At 34.5% G+C, this 22653-nt stretch overlaps 1 protein-coding gene across 3 annotated transcripts in view; it reads left to right on the top strand.

Annotated features, from left to right (window-relative positions):
• The window catches only part of MYBL1 (MYB proto-oncogene like 1), a gene marked incomplete at both ends in the record, with an annotated part of 31927 nt that extends 9496 nt beyond the window's left edge, over positions 1–22431 (top strand). The window contains 13 exons of one of the 3 annotated variants that reach the window (XM_079722569.1): positions 1489–1581; positions 2965–3185; positions 5688–5862; positions 8045–8119; positions 8733–8837; positions 11999–12229; positions 13614–13982; positions 16169–16311; positions 16739–16853; positions 19923–20039; positions 20128–20232; positions 20670–20849; positions 22306–22431. In XM_079722569.1, coding sequence (XP_079578695.1) covers positions 1489–1581; positions 2965–3185; positions 5688–5862; positions 8045–8119; positions 8733–8837; positions 11999–12229; positions 13614–13982; positions 16169–16311; positions 16739–16853; positions 19923–20039; positions 20128–20232; positions 20670–20849; positions 22306–22431 — 2055 coding nt within the window. The remainder of the gene's footprint in view (positions 1–1488; positions 1582–2964; positions 3186–5687; positions 5863–8044; positions 8120–8732; positions 8838–11998; positions 12230–13613; positions 13983–16168; positions 16312–16738; positions 16854–19922; positions 20040–20127; positions 20233–20669; positions 20850–22305) is intronic. The other 2 variants (XM_079722571.1, XM_079722570.1) reach the window with 2 other exon arrangements.
• Positions 22432–22653: the final 222 nt, after the last annotated feature.

The raw sequence follows: 22653 nt of genomic DNA, 5'->3' as shown, positions 1-22653 counted from the left end.
AACATATAGGATGTTTGGCACAGTTCCTGACATTTAGCACGTGTTCAATAATGGAAGCTAAATTAGAAAAGGTATTTACATTAGCTTTATCAGTTTAATTTCAATGGTATAACAGCAAATGAAGTGAACAGAGAAATGCTACAAGGCTATACAGGAACAGCCTGATTATTTTGAAAAATTGATAACCTTAAAATGGATCAGCATTGATGTATAGAAGCTGTAAATGAAGAAGCTCAGTTTGAATAAAATAAGTCCACTAGGCACCAGGACAGAGCTATTGGTAAATAAAGTATTTGTATTTATATGCTTCTAAATTATCTGTAATCCTGTATATGAACTAATATCTTTGGAAACTGAATCACTAATGAAAAGTTAAGTGTTATTATTATTATCCTTGTAATACATAGGAGTTACTACGTTGTGACTTGACTAAAATAAGGCTAGACTTATTAATCATTTTTGGAGTTTGGGATGTTTCTACATAGGTTTTATCCTGGTAAATTCATTTTCCTTTTGAACTTCAACACTTAAATAATTTAACTGGTATATAATGTACATCTTCTATCTAGGTATATTTAGTTTTTACTTGATAACTTGGAGGTGGTCATTTATAAACATCCTTTAAATACCATGAGTGGTCTAATAATGCCTTTCAGGATTTTTTTAATTTTCTAGAGTTATGTACTGCTATACTATGTGAATCCAGACTGCTATGCTGTTTGAGTTTGTATGTCTGCTTTGTATAGTTGTCTGTTTACTCCCTTTTATTCATCAGTACATTTCTTTATGGCAGTATCTGTGTTGTAGCTTTGCTTTTTGCTGTTATAAGGCAGAGTATAGAGATACATAATTTAACTTCAAATATATATTGTCTTTATTTATAGTCTAAGCAATGCTGACAACTTTAATTAAAAATGAATTGGGGGCTTCCCTGGTGGCGCAGTGGTTGAGAGTCCGCCTGCCAATGCAGGGGACACGGGTTCGTGCCCCGGTCCGGGAAGATCCCACATGCCACGGAGCGGCTAGGCTCGTGAGCCATGGCCACTGAGCATGCGCATCCGGAGCCTATGCTCTGCAACGGGAGAGGCCACAGCAGTGAGAGGCCTGCGTACCGCAAAAAAAAAAAAAAAAAAAAAAAAGAATTGGGGCACAGGCATGTAAAATAAATACTACATTTTTAAAGAATGCTATTGAATGCATTATTCTCGAAAAACTTTCTTCTTAAGGTTGTGAGATAGGGAGGCAGGGAGATGCAAGAGGGAAGGGATATGGGAACAGATGTATATCTATGACTGATTCACTTTGTTATAAAGCAGAAACTAATAAAAAATATATATATATATAAAATATAAACTGGCGTTTTTATATAGCTTGTCAATAAATCACTCTTCTTATAATACAAAAAAAAAAGTTGTGAGATATAAGTTTGGGCTGACTTGCTTTCTGGAAGACAATTGTTCAATAACAAAATCATCTGAATTCTTTCAGAATCGTTCTGATTTTCAGTGTCAGCATCGGTGGCAGAAAGTTTTAAATCCAGAATTGATAAAGGGTCCCTGGACTAAAGAGGAAGATCAGAGGGTAACATGTTCATATTCTTTATTTTCACTGTGTAGGTGGACTTGCTTTTTTTCTTCCTAATACATTGGTTTTTTGTCACATAAATACATGTTTAAATCACTTTGATTTGTTCTCTGAGTTACTGCTTGCATAAGAATTGAAACTTGAGTATCTTGAAATGTAGTTTTTTCAGAACTGAGTCAAACCAAATATAATATATATAGCCTTTGCTGTCTGAAAGTTTGGTTTGCAGAAGGAAAAATACTATCAGCTTAGTCACCTTCTTTAGAGCTTAGGTTAGTAACATTTAGGATATAATTTCTTGTTGAAAATTGAGTTAGCATTTTAAAAACAGAATTTAATTTTATTCCTATTTTATCTGAAAATGTGAGGTGTAAGGAAGTCATTCTTAACTTTCCCTCTTGATCTATAATGAACCCCCAAATAAGATAGATAGCAGAGCATCATGTTCCCAAAGAGTTGGATGATTCAAAAACCAAGGTAATTCTTTGTGTTATGAAAGTGTGAGAAGAATGGGAGAGTTGCTGTCCTCTACTGAGAATTGCTCTTTAGTTCATGCTCTTTATGGCATAAATGTTAATGTAGTTGGGAAATTAGAGTATTCTTACTGCCACTCAAAGTAAAAAAAAAACCCAACAAAAAACAAAACAAAACAAACAAAAAAACCCCAAAGTTCACTAGGCTCAGACCTGATTTGATTTACTTGATGGCCAATGATAAGTTTTAAAATGTATGATTTGTATCCTTTCAGTTTGAGAAAGGAAGAAATGAAAAGACAGTAACTGTAGATCCTTCCTGCTTCCATAATGATTTATTAGGCTTTCAGCTGAAGCTTTAAAAAAAAAAAAAGTAAGAGTAGAAAATGCTTAAGTCTCAACATTTTTACTGTTATTTCATATTAATTTTGTATGAAACAATTTAACTTACAAGTCACTTTAATTAACAACTTATATTTTAGATAAGTTTGGAATCAATTTTTAAACTTGACAAATGCTGAAGGAATAGTTACTAGTAAAATTGTTTTTTTAAGTTGTAGTTGTGGTTTGGATTTAATGCATTAAAAATGGCATTCTTGAGTTATGTTTTAAAATTCTGTGAAGGTAGTGCTTTTTTAAAATTGAGATATAATTATGTATTAGTTTCGGATGTACAAAATAATGTATATATTGCAAAATGATCACAAGTCTAGTTAATATCTATCCCCATATGTAGTAAAAATTTTTTTTCTTGTGATGAGAACTTTTAAGATCTACTCTCTCAGCACCTTTCACATATGCAATACAGTGTTACTAGCTGTAGCCACTATACTCTACATTATACCCCCATGACTTATTTATTTTTAAAAAGGTAATGCTTTTTTAAACTTTGCTTTCTGTTTCTTAGGTTATTGAATTAGTTCAGAAATATGGGCCAAAAAGATGGTCTTTAATTGCAAAACATTTAAAAGGAAGAATAGGCAAGCAGTGTAGAGAAAGATGGCATAATCATCTGAATCCTGAGGTAAAGAAATCTTCCTGGACAGAAGAGGAGGACAGGATTATCTATGAAGCACATAAGCGGTTGGGAAATCGTTGGGCAGAAATTGCCAAACTACTTCCTGGAAGGTACTTATATAAATGTATATACATTTTTCTGTACTTAAACTTGATCTTTATTATGTTACTATTAAATATATTTATAAGTACCCCATGACTTTTTTTTTTTTTGGGGGGGGTTTTTTTGTGTGTGTGTGTGTGCGGTACGCGGGCCTCTCACTGTTGTGGCCTCTCCCGTTGAGGAGCACAGGCTCCGGACGCGCAGGCTCAGCGGCCATGGCTCACGGGCCCAGCCGCTCCGCGGCATGTGGGATCTTCCCGGACCGGGGCACGAACCCGTGTCCCCTGCATCGGCAGGCGGACTCTCAACCACTGCGCCACCAGGGAAGCCCCCATGACTTTTATTTATAATTAAAATTTAGACTGCAGGGCTTCCCTGGTGGCGCAGTGGTTGAGAGTCCGCCTGCCGATGCAGGGGACACGGGTTCGTGCCCCGGTCCGGGAAGATCCCACATGCCGCGGAGCGGCTGGGCCCGTGAGCCATGGCCGCTGAGCCTGCGCGTCCGGAGCCTGTGCTCCTCAACGGGAGAGGCCACAACAGTGAGAGGCCCGCGTACCGCAAAAAAAAAAAAAAAAAAAAAAAAATTTAGACTGCAGAATACAAGCAACCCTTTGCGATATTTGTAATATCAGTACATTTTGTGGTAAGGGATATAATTACTTTTTTAATGAAATATTTTATAGCAGTAATTTGTGCAACAAAATGATGGACCTTTAGATTATGTGAACGTTTAATGCACTTCCAAAATTGTGTTTACACATCAGTGCCATTTAAGCAACCTTCTTTGTACAAACTAAGTTGGAGTGGAATCTGAGTTGAAGAGATTTCTTTCGTATTGGATTCTATGTATAAGACCAGAGAATAACAAATACACTGGCTGAAAAAAATTGCTACGAAAGTGCATTAGAGAAAATTCAATTCTTAATTAATTATGGTATCATTCAGATCATGAGTAGTGTGTATATATCCATGTGGCTAAAATATAACACTTCCCTCAGGGGCACTGATGTGCTAAGTACACTGTACACGGCACTGGTTCAAATGTTTCCTAGCTGTCTGTAGTACAGTAGACCAACAATCTTGGGAAAATCCATACCTCACTCGGAAGATATGCACTTGTTTTTTATTGCTGTAATCTCTGTATAGTACTTAATAGTTTATAAAATGCTTTTTACATATATTCTTTTTTTCTTTTTTTTAGAGAAAGAAAACACTTTTACTGTTGAACAAACATTAAATCAGAATGTGATGCCCATCATAGGCAATCTGATAAGAGATTGCAAAAAACGGAGAGAAATCCCACCTTTCACCCACATAGCCAAGCAGATACCACCCATTACATACAGGTTCTCAAGATAAACAATAACTAGTCCTTAAGTCAGAAGACTTGACAGCACCATTTTATTTCACATAGTTCATCCTATTGTATACTTACCTAGCAATTGGAGTGCCCAACTGTGTTAGTTACTTGGCTTTATATAAAGGAAAAACAAACTTCTCATATCTTTTTTAGAAAGTAGTTTTACAACTTGGAGCCAGGTCATCTAAAGTTGGGCTCCTACCCTCCTGCTGAAACTTGGAGATAGGATGCTATATTCTATATATTCTTAATTAATCTTCATATACTTGTGAAATATGCAGAGCAAACATTGCTGTCTTTGTTTTATAGGTAAGGAAACTAAAGCATAGTGTTAAGTTTTTTTATCCAAGTTACTGAACCTGGTCTAGGAACTTCTGATGTTTTCAATCTTTGATACATCTTTTTACTGTCCATAGAACCTAGCTTAGTGCTTAACATAAAGTAGATTCTCAGTAAATGTTTATGTATTTTTAAAAATTTATACTACAAGTAGCTGTAGGTTGAAGACTTCCATTTTTACAAGGGGAACTTAGGTAAACGCGGAGCCAATGAACTCTTTCTTTCATAGGTATTTTGTTGTAAGACGTGAAAAAGAATACTGGGATTCTGTATTTTGTGGTTTGCATTTTATGACCATGTTTGAGCTTGGCTTTAGGGCTTTTGCCCTCACTATGCACTTTGCCTGGAATGCTCTTTTTTTTTTTTTTTTTTTTCTGTTCTTGTATGGCTGGTTCATTCTTGTCATTCAGATCTTAGCTTCACTGTAACCTCACAGAAGACTTCCTAGACCACCTAATCAAAATTACTATAGTTACTCACTTTTCTTATCCTACTTTAAATGATCTGCATTGCACTATTTTTCTTATTATTTATTTTTTTGTTTTTCTCTTCTTTCCTCCTTCCCTGCCCCCATACTTCCAGTGAGAATGTAAAGCCCCATGAGAGCTGGGACTTTCTTTATCTTATTCACTGTTGTATCTCCAGTGTTTAGACCTTTATCTGACATAGAGACATACAGTTTATTTTTTCAATTAAAAAAAAGTGTCTAATTTCACCAGTTGTAAAAATTTGTTTTAAGTACTTTGTATACTTTATACAGTGTTAACATTTATGGAATCCTCTTTTTCTTTTTAAATATATACTTTCTTAGGACTGATAACTCTATCAAGAATCATTGGAATTCTACTATGCGAAGAAAAGTGGAGCAGGAAGGCTACTTACAAGATGGAATAAAATCAGAACGATCTTCATCTAAACTTCAATACAAACCTTGTGCGACTATGGACCATTTGCAAACCCAGAATCAGTTTTACATACCTGTTCAGGCACATATTTTTAATACCTTTATTACTTAAAAAATACCTTTAGTTGCTATATTTCTTTAGTTTCTTTAGGGAAGGTGTTTTGTTTCTTAATAGGACAAAAACAACATATATTAAGAGGAATAGACATTTAAATTTCCAAACTGAAGAAATATGCCATGACTAGCTGTTAAACCATTAGTGGAAGTTTATCTCTACTTGTTTTGATTGATAAATATTTTGAGAACAAACTCATTAAAATATTCCCTTTTATATATAATTTTTACGTTATCTAATTAAGAAACTTAGTATGTACATTTCCTAATACTATCATTCTTTGAATCTTCATGATTCAAAGCTAATGATCATTTGTGCTTTAATAGTGATTGTAGTTTACTTTTTAAAAAAATTTTGTGTAATTGTAGTATTGCTTACCTCTAAGAGGTAAGTGTATATAAAATGGTTTAGAGGAGAAGATAGTCAAAAATCATTCAAGCCATCATTTTGGAGTGTGTGGTAAATAATTGGTTCTTTGATGGCATTCAACTTTGCTTTTCCCTCATCACTCAGCTGACTGAGTGACTTCAGCCTTTGTTTAGACAGGTTCATTGGAGATGACCCACATTCATCATAGGGCAAGCTCTGTTTTCCTTACAATGCATTTTCCTACCTGCAAGAAATTAGGAGTTTTCATAAGATTTGTTTTACGTTTTCCTGTCTATTTGTCTGTCATGCCATTTTTCATGTTGAGCACTTCTTGCTTCTTATCACATAAAATGTGACAAGATAAAGTATCTACCAAAAGATAAAATTTGGCTAGTTGTTAACAATCTGTGCTTAGTATGCCACAGATTTGATTTTATTCCACTAAGTGGACATTATTTTTTTAGACATCATTTCAAAAGAACCACTTAAAAAAGGTAGTGACATCTTAATTTACAAATAGGAAAACACGTAAAGACAGTACAGTTATCTGCTGATAGTCAGTACCTTAAGGTTTTTATGGTCTGTTTCTTTACATTTTTCTTTAGAGTCTTAGATTTCAGCAGCATAAACTGAAACATTCTGCTTCTATCTTAGAAAGATTATCATTTAAATTATTTTTTTAACTCATAGGAAGATTTTTTTTTAATTATTTGGGGCCAATGGAGTGTTAACACTCTCAGTCAAAATATATTGGAAAGTAAGGATATTTCTTGTACTTTAAGAATTATTTACCTTACTTTTAATAATTCTTGACAGGTTTGTGTATTCATAGTTCAATTCATTTAAACTGCTAAAAAGATAATTCTAATTTTGACTTGAAAGAAGAAAATGGATTGGTTTGAAATCCTGTCACAGATTAAAATGAAAAGTTTGAGAAAGATAAGTTTCTAATTCATTGGAAGCTGAGCAATAACTGATACTAATGAAGTGTTGTGAAAATTAAGTTCCATGTTAGAAGTTATATATAATGTTTCTGCATTATACAGTGATTTAGGTAGTCCATTATGGAACATATACAATTTCATATTTATATTTATTAGATTTTAAGGTTTTAAAAAACACTTCTCATATTTCTCCCTACCACTGCTCACTAAGTTTGCATGCAACTTCAAAAATTTTATTACAGATGCTTTAGAAAAGAAACAGAATAATTCTTAGTCTATTTTCAGAGTATTAAAAAGTACATGAGTGATTCTGATTGTTTTTCTGAGACAAGTAATAGAAGCAGCCTCTGTTTTCATATCTTTCTGTACAGAGATTGGCGTGGGGTGGTGGTAGCAGTAGGAGTTAAGAATATTGAAGACTTGCTTTAGGCTCCAACTTCGAGAGTGCTTCATATGGACCAGCCCCTTCCTCTGAAGGATAGGAACACAATTACTTTGTCTTCTCCAGGAGGCAGAGTAATCCTTTAATAGCAGATTTTAAAAAATACTTGGTGGATATTGTAGATAATAGATAGACTGGGTGATAAATCTAGCCCAGATAATTCTCATATTTCATTCAGGAGAAAATAGGTCTTTGCTAAGAGTTACGACTTTTAATCAGTAGGTCCTAAGATTAAAGATGTAGTTATTAAGGAACTATTATATGTATAAATATTCAAAGTTAACAGACATACTGAGTTTTTCATGTTGATTTTCAGTTTCTGTGCTTTGTCTCAGCTTTTAAAAAATTTCCAGAGCATTATATGTATGATATTAATGTTTTAATTACTTTTTAGATCCCTGGCTATCAGTATGTGTCAACTGGAGGCAATTGTGTAGAACATGTTCAGCCTTCTTCTGCCTTTATTCAGGTAACTTTTTATTTATAAAAAGCAAAAAACCCAAAACAAACCCAAAGGAAACACTTTCAAACATTTTCAGATCTAATAGTGCCTGTTTCCTCATCTTTAAAATTAGGGCAAAAATAGTACTATCTGGTCTATTTACTTTGAGTATTATAACATTAAACGAGAAAGTTTGTGTGTTTGAGAAATATAAACTGTACAAATGAAAAGTAGTTCACAACACCAGTAAGGTGGTTCTTTCATTCTTCCAACTTAGAGCATTCAGGTTATGAATGGACATATTTTTGCTAAATTGGATAGAATATATCTATTAAGATTCAATAAATTAAAACAGACTCCACACATAAGTTTTTAAATTGATACAGATGATACAATGTAAGGTTTTTCATGCATTTAAATTTCCCAAATCCTTTCTGTTAAATTGAAAATACTTACCAGCACCTCTTTAGATACCAGAAGGATTGTGATACTGAGTATTTGGAATTTAGTAGTATTAAGCTTTATTAGAGAAAATAGATTTTATGTTGCATAGAAGAAAATAAAAATTAGAACATTAATGATAATAATAAAGCAATTTTGTAAGTAGCCTGTTTTTTTTCTTTTATTTAACTTATTTTAGCAACCCTTTGTTGATGAAGACCCTGATAAGGAAAAAAAAATAAAGGAACTTGAGTTGCTTCTTATGTCAGCTGAGAATGAAGTTAGAAGAAAGCGAGTTCCATCAGTAAGAAATAAGCTTAAGTGTTTAGATTTTATTGTTAGAATCTTTTATATGCTTTATATGCTCTTATAGTTTTAATCAGGACTGACTTTCATATGCCAGCAAGTGGAAAGCATATTCAGTGTGACTTCAGATTTTAATATGGACTAAAAATAGTTTTTCTAATTTGCAACTTTGAAGTTGCCTGTTTTTGATATGCATCTCTTTGAACATATTTTACAGTGTTCTGTATTAAGATGCTTCTTGAGTCATAAATATCAAACAAACTTAAGGTATAACCTTCAGTATGTATATCTGTGAAAATGTTGTGTGGTTCAGATTAGGCTTTGGTTTTACTTTGGACATTCCATGTGATAATGGCCTTAATAGAAAAAAAAAACTTAAAAAACAAGGAATTTAATAGATGTGTACAGATTTGTCTTCTTCAGAATTATTTTTATTCTCTCTTTGAAAATGTTTTCCTGTTTACTATATTTAGAACACAAATTCAGTAAATTGGAAAAATTTATAATGTTAAAAATATGGGAAAAGGAAACATTTAGATTTTATGCTCTCTAAGGAAATTTTTCTATGGATGTTGGGTTTTGGTTATCAGGTATGAAAAGTATTGTCTGAGATTTGGTTGATGAGAACAACTAGGAGTAGTATATCAGGATAAATGGTAATGATTCTAGCTAAGTTAAACAGGCTATGCTAGATGGATTAAAAGGAAAAGAAAGTTTATATTTAAATGACAATTTAAAAAGTTTAATACCCTGGGACTTTTTACATTTAGGAAAGTGTTTTTCTTGGTTTGGGGCTGAATGAGGGGACAATATATTTAGAGGGACTAATACAAAATTACTAAATAGAATAACCTGAGGACTTGAAATAGTATTATGAGGCAACTGGTGATGTCTTTATACCATTTCAGAGGGTATTAATAAAAATGACATTTGTTAATTGCAGTAGATGAGATATACACCATGAGAAAAGTAGTTTTGGTTTTGAAACTGCAAAAACCGTGGGCAAATAGGGAGACCTGAAGTGTACTTATTTTAAAGTTAATTTCAGTTTTATTAAGAAGCTGCAAATAAATAATCATGGTTACAGAGTTCACATTTGTAGGTTATCATGTTTTAAGCACATTTTAAATTTTTTGATAATAGTCTATCATTTTTACTATAACAGGAAAATATAATTAGCTAAAAGAATTGCCATTTGCATTAAAAAGGGAGAAAGTTATTAATTTTTTTCATAGTTTCTGTCTAAAATCCACTCTCATAAAGATCTGGTTGAATAGGGAGGTTGGAGGTTCTAGAGGGAAATTGCTGTACCCAGTATAATAGACTCCATATGCATATAAAGTATTTATTCTAGACAATTATGTGATAATAATGATTGCCACTTTACTGAGTATTCATTATGTTCCACTGTTGTAGATGTGTTATATGTATTCCTGGTGATCCTTATATTAACTCTGCAAATTAGGTGGTTGGTTGCTAGGGGTTCAGAATCGGGCCAGTGGACCTAGTAGCCTCCCTCTTTGAATCTTTTTCCTGCCCACAAACTTAGTTGAAATGTATGTGGTTTGGAAGTTATCTCCAGAAAGGGATTGTAAACTCGGAAGGTGGCTGTGCTAGTGAAATAAGATTGCTTTAATTTCTTTTATTTATAGGAATCTTTAAAACAAGTGGAACCCGTTTTGCAACAATGTTGAAAATTTGTTTTTTCACCTTACTTAACTCGAAACTTAACATTTTGCTATTGTGAATATCTAGCATATTCTAGTCATTTTTTATTTAATAGTCATAGGTACTGTTTATGGAGTGCTTCCTATGGACTGAGCAGTGTGCCCTCTAAAATATGGTAACTGTTAGACACATTTAATTCGAAATTTAAAAATCCAGCTCCTCAGCTGCACTAGCCACACTGTTGTTGCTCATGTGGCTGGCGCCCATATTGAGTGGTTTCAGGTGCAGAACGTTTTCATCACCTCACAGGCTCTGTTGGACAGTGCTATACACTTTACATCCTGTTTCTTTTTGTTTTTTTCCTAGTTTTTTGGAAATATAATTAACATATAGCATCGTATAAGTTTAAAGTGTGCAGCATAATGATTTTACTTACATATTGTGAAATGATTACCACAATAAGTTTAGTGAACATCCATTGTCTCATATAGGTACCCCCCAAAAAAAAAGAAAAAGGGAAAAAAAGTTTTTTTCCTTGTAATGAGAACTCTTAGGATCTACTACTCTTAACAGTTCTCAAATTACATAATGTTTCTTGACCATGGCTCTTCAAGGTCTCTCTTCTTGTTTTTCATTATGAGACACTAGGAAACTAAGCTCAAAAGATTAGTAACTTGGCCAGTGTACATCTCTAGAGAGATAAAGAAAAATGACACAGTCCCTGAATTCAAAGGACAGTGGGGACACAGATAAGAAACAGCATCCAGTGTGATATAATAAGTAACACAGTTTTATGGGAGCTCATAGAAGATTGAGATTTAGGTAGTCAGAAGGGTTCCTGGAAGAAATCCTATTTGAGCTCAGTCTTGAAAGATAGGCGGTGATTATATATTAGCAAAAAGGTGAACTAGGACATTATACACTTCTACCTGTTTCCGTTTATAATAATCAGATGGAGTACTTTCCAGTATTTGAACTGTATCTTAAATGAGGAATAGGAATTTTCCCTGGTAAGTAGGTTGAGGATTCCAGATGAAGGGAGCAGCAGTGTGCGCAAAGGCTGCTCCCTTTATCCAGGGTGAAAGACCAAAACTTATCAGGGAATTGCAAGTACTGGACTATAGTTGGGTATTCAGTATTCCCTGGGAGTGGGGGCTTGAGTTGGGAGATGAAGTTAGAAAGGTAGAGAAAAGCCAGATTCTAGGAGTTTGGACCTTATGTTGTAGTATATATGGTACATTACTAGTTTTATCTCACCATGACTTTATAGATTTAAGAAAAATTTAGTTAGAAAAAAGAAATATAGTCAAGATGAGGTTTAATGAAAAAAGTTTTTATATCAGTTTTGAGGAAAGATGGTATATTTGGTACTATATTTTTAGCTGAAATGTTGTGAAGTACATTGGTCTAGAAAAAATTTTTACTTAAAATCCAAATTTTTGCTTAGATTGGGAATGACAAATAATGTTCAAATTTCTTTTGTACTTTTAGCAACCTGGAAGCTTTTCTAGCTGGTCTGGTAGTTTCCTCATGGATGATAGCATGTCTAATACTCTAAGCCTCGAGGAGCACACTAGTGAGTTTTACAGTCTGGATGAAAATCAGGCTGTGTCTGCTCAGCAGAACTCACCCACAAAGTTCCTGGCCGTGGAGGCAAACGCTGTGCTGTCATCTCTACAGACCATCCCAGAATTTGCAGAGACTCTAGAACTTATTGAATCTGTAAGTTTGAAATTGTGAGATTATCAAAAGCTCAGTTTTAGTTATGTGGTTACATGTTCAGAAACTCAGTTTAATGGACACTGACCAGTTTTATGTTACACATTACCTTGTATGTCATGCTTAATTTTGTTCTGATATTTTGCAGTGGTTTCTGGCAAAAAAAAAAAAGAGTATATATATATATATATATATTTATGTATTTATTATACAAGTTGTATATTAGAGATAGTTGGAAAGTAGAGAAAACTGTAGGAAGAAAATTAAAATCCCCCATAAACCCAGAGTTAATAATTTGAGGTATTTCCTTGCAGGCTGTGTTATAGACATACAAAACACACATATATGTATACATTTTTAAACCCAAATATACACTAATGTATTATGTTTGTGAATTTTTTTCCCACATTATATCATGAGCATGTCTCTGTTTTCTTAACTCATTTTTTTTAAACATCCTTGCTTTTATTTTTTTAATTAATTAATTTATTTATTTATTTTTGGCTGTGTTGGGTCTTCGTTTCTGTGCGTGGGCTTTCTCTAGTTGCGGCGAGTGGGGACCACTCTTCATCGTGGTGCGCGGGCCTCTCACTGTTGCAGCCTCTCTTTGTTGCGGAGCACAAGCTCCAGACACGCAGGCTCAGTAGTTGTGGCTCATGGGCCTGGTTGCTCCGCGGCACATGGGATCCTCTCAGACCGGGGCTCGAACCCATGTCCCCTGCATTGGCAGGCAGATTCTCAACCACTGCGCCACCAGGGAAGCCCTCTTAACTCATTTTTAAACTTGAGTTTTAATGGCTTCATGGTATCCTGTCATATGAATGTAGCAAAATTTATTTATCCAACATACTGTTATTACTGGACATTTATGTGGTGTCCAGTTTTTCAGTATTACAAACTAAAGAACGTACATAAAGCTTTGTGCAAAATCATGATTATGTCCTTAGGTTAAACTGAATTTTTGGATCATGGTGTATGACCACTTTGAAGATATTCCATACATATTACCAAATGATTATGTAGATGTGGAATAGAGTGTAAAGTTTTCTGATGTGGAATAAAATGTGAAGTTTTATGATGAACTTTACTCTTTTATAAAAATAACAAAATAATTTGTTCTTTTCATTTAAAGAACTTTGGTAGTAAGCTTCAGCTACTGAGTTAGATGAAATATTGCTTTGGAATGTTCCAACTGGAGTTGTCGTAAAAGCATAATCTGTTCCTCTCGAATGGGCTTGCTTAAAAAAAAGATGAACCAAAGAAAGCCTATTTCTACTGATAAAGATGAGTAGTTAATTAACTCTGGAAATCATCATCCTATGTTCAAGACTAGATTTAACCAGGTTATAATATTAATAACTTTAGTTAAGAATTTAATTTATTGCAGGATCCTGTAGCATGGAGTGATGTTACTAGCTTTGATCTTTCTGATGCTGCTGCTTCTCCTGTCAAGTCCACACCAGTTAAACTAATGCGAATTCAACACAATGAAGGAGCCATGGAATGTCAATTTAACGTCAGTCTTGTACTTGAAGGGAAAAAAAACAGTTGTAATGGTGCAGACAGTGAGGCTGTTCCTTTAACATCCCCAAGTGTGGCTAAGTTTAGCACTCCACCAACCATCCTCAGAAAGAAGAGAAGAACGCGAGTGGGTCAGTCCCCAGGCCGCGACCCTGGCGATGGCTCATTCAATGATGGTGGTAATACGGCACTAAAACACACACCGGTGAAAACACTACCATTTTCTCCTTCACAGGTAGTAGTGTTGTTTTTATTTATGTTTCCAAATGTTGATGAGTTGGATTAAATTAGATCTTTAATATCCATACTAACAGTTCCTTGCTCTGATAACACATAAAAATGGATAATGTATTTAAATGTATACAGGAGAGTGCTGAGTTATGATAAATCAGAAAAGTATCTCACGAAGTGTAGTAGTTGCATTTTATCTTACAATTTTTAGAGCAGAAAGGGATGTTTTAGATATGTAGTTCTACATTTTTATAGAACTCATCAGGAAATAGGCCCAGAAAGATAAAATGATTTGCCCAAAGTTATCTAATGGCAGAGCTGAGACTGGCCGCCAGTTTCCTGACTGACTGTTCAAGAGATATCAGGTATATATTCATAGACAACTGCTCCCTATAAGAATCTCATGTGTCAGTAGGTTGTTCAGGGATGTCAGGAACTATCTGCTTTCTCCTGTAGTTATATCCCCGGGGAGCAGATATTTATATCAAGGCAAACTGTACCTTTTATTTTATAATACTATCTTTCTTAATGAACACCATGTTCCAGGCTGTGTGCTAAACATTTTTCTTACAGTATCTTAGTTAATGCTCTTTAAGAAAACCTTAGAGGTAGGTAAATGAAGTTCAGAAATTAGGCAATTTGTCCAAGGTCAGTTATTAAGAAAGAGATGAAACTGGTGTTTGCTTAAAGTGTCTTGACAGAGGTTAAAAAGTCCTATAGGAGAAGAAGGAAGTTTAATGGCCAAATAAACTTGGAGGATGTTGGGATATTATTGGAGGTATGTTTTTGATGCTGGGAAGATGAGGATCTGGTAGTAAGTACACAGCCACTGTTTTCTCTGAAAATGGCACCCCCTCTGCTTCAGGGGATGCTATTTACACAGGCTACAATGCAGGTAGTGTGTCCTCCCTCCACCCCAAGAGTTACAGAGTATCCTGAGGAAGGTGAACCAGGGTTGAGCAGACTAGCAATTTTCTATTTTTGGAGTTTTGCATACCTGCAATTTCCATTGAACAGTAAATTGTAAGGTGGAAAATGGCTGAGGCATGATTATAAAGATCGTATATCCCATAACAAAGAACTTGGATTTTATCCTATGGTTTATGGGCATCAGAAGTGATAGAGCTATTATAGAATTCATTCCAGTTATAAGCAGCCTTAAAGCAATTTCCACTTTTTTTTAAAATTTATTTTTTATTATTTTTTTTGGCTGCGTCAGGTCTTAGTTGCAGCATGTGGGATCTTCACTGAGGCATGCGGGATCTTCTTTCCCTGCGGCTTCTCTCTAGTTGTGGCATGCAGGTTTTCTCTCTCTAGTTGTGATGCACGGGCTCCAGAGCGCTTGGGCTCTGTAGTTTGCGGCACGTGGGCTCTCTAGTTGAGGCGCATGAGCTCAGTAGTTTTGGTCCACGGGCTTAGCTGCCCCGCGGCATGTGGGAACCTAGTTCCCCGACCAGGGATCGAACCCGTGTCCCCTGCATTGGAAGGCAGATTCTTTACCACTGGGCCACCAGGAAAGTCCCTGGCAGTTTCCACTTTTTCTTAACATTGCTTCTACTCTGCTGGCTACAGAAATAAAGTAGTATTTCACAATTGTATGTAAGGGAAGATCCAATGAGTAAATTGTGTCATTTGGAAAACAGGCTCTATGATACCGATTCTGGCTGCTCAAAGGTTCTGAGCTGTGTTCTAAATAGGCAAATTTGCCAGACAGCTGTACTTCTTCTTAGCAAAGCACTGTTATTATATTCTGAGTTCTAAAATATTCTTATAGAAAGGAACACTTAAGACCATTTATTAATAAAGTCATAAAACTTTTTTTTCAGTTACACTGTTTTACAAAGCTTACATTTAACACAGCAGCTATTTATGGTTTCTATAGATTCCTATTTGATAAGGTGCACTGTTTGGAAATTTTTTTATTGTGTTTTGTTACTTTTGAATATTTGTTAAGCGGCTATTTTTTTAATACCTGTTACGTCTTAAACACTTTTCTGGGGAGGCAGTGATGAACAAAACAAAAATGCCTGCCCTCTTGGAGCTTAATTTTTATGGAGTGGAATGTAAATGTATTATTGATAATCCTTTCCTAAAAGGAATGGAGAAATAATTTGAAAATCTTATCAGTTTGATATTTGTGTAGGATTTGGACATTTTAGAAATTGTCTTTAAACTCTCTTCTTTTTTTAGTTTTTCAACACGTATCCTGGAAATGAACAAATTAATATAGAAAATCCTTCGTTCACATCAACCCCTGTTTGTGGGCAGAAAGTTATCATTACAACTCCTCTTCATAAGGAAACAACCCCCAAAGATCAAAAGGAAAATGTAGGGTAAGTACATATTAAATAATTATGTTAGAGAAAATGGGAAGCACAATTTCAAGAGCAGATGTGTTTTTTGTTCATTTATACATATATCATCATCCCTGTCCATATGGGATTTAGAATTGAAAAAAAATCATAACCTTATGTTTTATCCCTAGGAGACTGAAAACCAGCTAAATGTAGTATAAAACTTTGATCTTGAGCAAACAACATTTTTAGTACTTATTTCTGCATTAGTCTTTTTTCTATTTTAAGGTTATTGATTGGAATAAGAATAGTTTAGGCAGGCACACTTTAAAAGTCTTGGAATGTTTAAATAAAGCATGTGTATATACAAGAAAATTTAGTGTGTGCTTTTATTGTGGCTTTGCCTTCCTTAACTCATATGAAATCAAATTTTGACTGTAATACAAATATCTAAATGATTGGATAGGTTTAGAACACCTACTATTAGAAGATCTATATTGGGTACCACACCAAGAACTCCTACTCCTTTTAAGAATGCCCTTGCTGCTCAGGAGAAAAAATATGGACCTCTTAAAACTGTGGTATGTATACTCCTTTTATTTTTAAGAATTTTCCTAATTTTAATAAGACAAATTTTGATTTTTATCCTTGATTTTTAACATTTTAAAAAAGATGTTCAATGAACTGGATTAAAAAAATGTTATCTCGATTTATAAGTTTGAATTTTTGTTAATCTTCTTCCTTGTAAGTAAACCTTTGCTTGGCTTCTTTTGAATTCAGACTTTCTTTATATCATCTAGAGAAGGCAAGTCAAGTTTCAGTAGAACTCATTGCTTAATACTAAAACCCACCTTTTAGTAGTTTCAGTAGCAGTTACCTACAGTAGAATAAAATAATTTTAATATTTTGATATACATAAGCACTTTCCTAATAATATTTATGAAACTGATTGATCATGATACCTCTTTAAGGCTCAGTTTCCTCTTCTGTTCAGTGGATATCATAAAACACCCCAGCAGGTTATTTGTGAAGATAGATAATAGAAATAAAGGGGCTGGTACTAAGTTTCAAGTAGTATGTGCTTAGTTGCTGCTATTATTATTTTAATAATAGTGGTAACAATAGTAGTACATGAACGGAGGTGGGAGGTGTTACCTGTGTTAGCACACAGATAATTTTGAAGTACCTTAGGTGAACCATGGGCATTCTGATGCTAGGCAGATAAAGATTTCTGACAAATTAGGTACATTAGAAATAAAATATGATTTTTAAAATATTGGTCACTTCTAGGGTACTTTAGTTATCTTCTATTTGTAGTCACATTTTGAGTAAATCAATTAATAAATTCTAGTTTACTTGATTTAATCAATTTTCTACCAAAGAGCATGTCTCGCACTCAAATCTCCTAGTCTTTTCCTTTTTTTTGAAATACTGTTTTAGAGGGTACATAGTAGGACTGATCAAGTCTTTTTGTCACTTAGTTCCATATGCTACTATGAACAATTATATTCTCTTTAGAGTTCTCTAAACTTTTTAGTTTTTATGAATATATACATAATAGAAGTGGGATCACACTATGAACTCTTTTGTAACCTTTTTAAATTTAATAAATTGTATATATTTATCCCATAATTTTTAATGTTTTTGTGTTAGTCCATTGTATGGAATTACCTAATTGATTTAACTAATCTGTTTCAGCATTTTGTTATTCACTTAAAAAATGTATCATTAATTTGATAAATATTGATTGAGTGCCTAATACGTGCCAGGCGCTGGGCTAGGCTTTTGGGGATGTAATATTAAACATGTCAGGTATGCTTCCTGCCTTCAGAAGGGTGTGTAGCAGCCTAATTGGGAATTCAACAAATAAGCAATAATTTGAAGACAGTTGAAAAATTCTGACAGTGCCTCAGGGTCATTTGGTCAACATATACGTTGAGTAAAAATTATCATTTTAATAATAGTGCATAAGAAATTAGGTTTCAGGTATCTAAGTCCCTGTCAGTTTGTTCATGTTTCGGAAGAATTTATCCATTGCCAAAACAGGTCATTTTCATCAGCAATTTAAGATAAAAAGAAGGTATTGATTTTGTAATTAAAATTTCTAAAGTATCTGTAGGCTCATTTGTAGCGAGCTGACTTTTCATTCCTTCTACTCCTCCTCCTCCAGTTATTTACTGAGCACCTACTATGTGCTACCCACTCAGCTTTCTTGTGTATCTTACAGTGGGTCAAAGGCACTTCTTAGAGGTTGGCTTTCTGGGACACTTGTATTCTTTCTTTTTTTATTTTTAAACTGAAGTATAGTTGATTTACAGTGTTATGTTAATTTCTCCTATACAGCTAAGTGATTCAGTTACACACATATATATATATATACTTTCTTTTTCATATTCTTTTCCATTATGGTTTATCACAGGATATTGAATACAGTTCCCTGTGCTATACCGTAGGACCTTGTTATTTATCCATTCCATATATAATAGTTTGCACCTCCTAGCCCCAAACTCCTAATCCTTCCCTCCTCCACACCTCTTCCCCCTTGGCAACCACAAATCTGTTATCTATGTCTGTGAAATCTCATTTATATATGAATGCTATTCTCTCTAAGTTTGTTGACTGGGAACATAAGCTGCTGGTCATTACATGCTGCCAGTTTGTTCTTTTGTTTAGTGGCGCTTTGATTACCTTTTTTTTTTTTAAACAGATAGATGAATAATATTTTGAGACTATTTCATCATTCAACCCACATTCACGTTTTTTTTGTATCCTGCCTTCCCACACTCCAGTACACACATAGACACACACAGACACACATGCACATGCACACACTTCTTGAACACTGTGTCTCAGCTCTAAGCTTAAGGCTAGGTGTGCAGAGATGTTACACAGATGAAAAAGATGTGATCACTGCTCTCAGATAGCTCACATAGGGGCTTCCCTGGTGGCTCAGTGGTTGAGAGTCCGCCTGCCGATGCAGGGGACACGGGTTCGTGCCCCGGTCCAGGAAGATCCCACATGCCACGGAGCAGCTGGGCCCGTGAGCCATGGCCACTGAGTCTGTGCGTCCGGAGCCTGTGCTCCACAACGGGAGAGGCCACAACAGTGAGAGGCCCGCATACCGCAAAAAAAACCAAAAAAACCCCTAAGAATCAAATAGCTCACATATTTAGTAGTAAGGGAAACATGTAAACTAGTAATTACACACTGTGCAATAAGTACAATAAAAATAGAAGAAGGAGAGCTACTGTAGTCCCAATTCGTTCTGTGTTTCCTATTTTTATATAAAAATACTTGGAGAAATAATCGCTTTTCTGTTTAATTTTGAGGATCCTGATTGAAGCAGGAGCTGTAATAGGTTCCCCAAAAGGAAGACTTTTGTTTAGTGCCCTAGCATGAAGAAAGTAGCACACTTCATTTAGTGCTTGCAATGTGCAGTATTATTTTTGCCAATAATATTTTGCAATATTATTTTTGCCATAGCTATTTGAGAGCAGTGATCACATCTTTTTCATCTGTGTATGTATCTATAGGGACTGGGAGAAAATTATGCCAATAATGAAAAAGTATAAAAGATGGGTTTCTATATATGGGGAGAAAAAGGAATTGCTATAAAAGGCTTTTTAAAAACCCTTTTAAAAATAATTTAGTCACAGCCACTTGCCTTCTTGGAAGAAGATATTCGGGAAGTTTTAAAAGAAGAAACTGGAACAGACATATTCCTCAAAGAGGAAGATGAACCAGCTTACAAAAGCTGCAAACAAGAGGTGATCTTTTAGTATTGTTGTTAATAAAAGTCTTACCATGTTCAAGTGACTTGACCATAATGTTCCTGTTGTAAATCATCCATTCTAGCATACTGCTTCTGTACAGAAGGTCAGAAAATCACTAGTCTTAGATAATTGGGAAAAAGAAGAACCAGCCACTCAACTAGTAACTGAAGATCTCTCAGGCATGCAGGTTTGTAAAGAATTTTTCTTATATTAAGATGGTTGCTTTAAGTCCTAGTGGTTCTTGTGCTTTACTCATTGTGTGGCTAATTCATTAAAGCTTCTTAGACGGTTTCCTTTAGTAGTATTCTGCCTAATTCAGAGAGAAACAATTAACTGTAGAGAGTATCTTATTTACTTCCTTGCTTTTTATATTTGTTTGGTTTTGAGAGGAGTTAGCTCCCTTATGTATGATGTCAAAAAATGGTAGTTCTCAAAGCTTTAAATTTCAATATCTTTGGTTCATTTCTTAAATATTTAATTTTACTGCATTACTAGAAATTTCATCGGAGCCAGAAGCTTTCTTGGAGGGAAATGAACAGGGCTTCCACTACCACTTACTCAATAGTCCCTCTATTTGTCTCCATTTTTGAATTATTTTATTTTCCTCTTTCTTTTTTCTCTTAGTCAGAAAATATATTTACAACATCTTTATTAATGATACCATTATTGGAAATACATGACAATAGGTGCAACTTGACTCCTGAAAAACAAGATATAAATTCAACCAACAAAACATATACACTTAATAAAAAGAAACCAAACCCTAACACTTCCAAAGTTGTCACATTGGAAAAGAATCTTCAGGTATGAATTTATAAATTTCTTTCAGTGATTTTTGTTGTTGTTCATTCAATTATCACTTTGGACCTACTGATCAGAAATTATATTTTTTCTTTTAAATTCAAAATTGACTATAATAGTGACTAGACATTCACCATTGTTTTGTCACTCAAACTAGATTTGGGTTTTTGAGAGACTCACTCATCAGGGCACATATAGACTAAACAATTGAAATGATAGCCAGAGACTCTTCTAGTGATTTCTTAAGCACTGTTTCATTTTTAAACTAAAAATATCTAAATCTACTTCTGGCACCTCTTCTGTAATAAATAATTGTAGCCCTAATTGCTACTTTTAAAGGGTAAGTGGTTGGAAGCAGTTTCAAACTTGATTTTGTTGGTATCGATATAATGGTTTCCAGTGAACTTTCTGGCTCAAAGTTGTAAAACAGAATCCTTTTTTTCTGATGCTATGCAGCCATTACATAACTGAAAATGAAGGCTGGAGAAATTTTTACTTTGTTATCTTAAGAATTCAACCCAGAGAATTTGAGAGGTCATTGAGGAGGAAGTTTTCTTCTTTACACTGCAATGACTGCAGAGCTAGCCTTCCTGACATTCAAGCATTCCTTGAAAACATCTTTGGCAATCAGATGTGGCCACCTCCTCTCTTTCTTGAGCCACTGCTCTTCATAGAGCCATGTAACACATTCTCTGAATCCATTTAAAATGATCCCATTTACCAGTGTTTAACACAGAACTTTTCAGGAAAATTTATTACATAGCAGGTCATACCTATAGAGTAGTAATCTTTATAAGGGAAGAAAACAAATGAAACAAACATAAACTTGACTTTGTGTTATGATATATTTCCTAATTTGCAAGACGTAAAGCATTCTTGGTTTTTTTTTTTTGTTTTTTTTTTTGCGGTACGTGGGCCTCTCACCGTTGTGGCCTCTCCTGTTGCGGAGCACAGGCTCCGGACGCGCAGGCTCAGCGGCCCAGCCGCTCCGCGGCATGTGGGATCTTCCTGGACCGGGGCACGAACCCATGTCCCCTGCATCGGCAGGCGGACTCTTAACCACTGTGCCACCAGGGAAGCCCTTGGTTCATTTTTTGACATTGCATTCTCTCTTTAAATCTTTTGCAAAACTTTGAAACAGTAAAGACTGACATTTCTTTCCATGTTTAGACTGATTTGATTTGAGGGGCAGTTGTAGGAACAGAAATTTTAAACTGCCTCCACAGTCCTATAGATAGCTAAAAAATTGACTTAAAAAATTGATCATAAATATTTTAGTATGTATTTTTGAAACATCATTATTTAAAAAGAATCACAATGCTGTTATCAAAAACGTTTTTTACAATAATTACTTATGAAATATCCAATCAATTAATTGATTTTTTAAAAGTCTAATTGTGAAGTAGAATGGGTAGTTATCTTAGTAATTTTCACATCACTATTAATATTTCCTTCCTAGTCTTGTGAATGGGAAACAGTGGTTTATGGGAAGACGGAAGACCAACTTATCATGACGGAACAAGCAAGAAGATATTTGAGTACTTACACAGCTACAGGCAGTACCTCAAGAGCTCTCATACTGTGATTGTTATTAAAACTGATGAAATGCCCCACTCTCGTATTAGATTCTATACCAAATTAGGCTGCAATGAAATTTTTTGTTGATTAACTCTTTTTAAAGTTTTAATACAGCCCTAAAACGGTTTGCACCCTTTTTCATATTGGGCAAGCAGAAAGCTAGGCACTTAAGTAAGGGGTAGGCAATTTCATAGTTTATTTTTTAAGACATAAGATTTTAAAAAATTGT

This window comes from Hyperoodon ampullatus, assembly GCF_949752795.1.
Source record: "Hyperoodon ampullatus genome assembly, chromosome: 17".
Lineage (NCBI taxonomy): Eukaryota > Metazoa > Chordata > Mammalia > Artiodactyla > Ziphiidae > Hyperoodon > Hyperoodon ampullatus.
The sequence above is the reverse complement of the archived record's forward strand: the minus strand, read 5'-3'. Positions and strand labels throughout refer to the sequence as shown.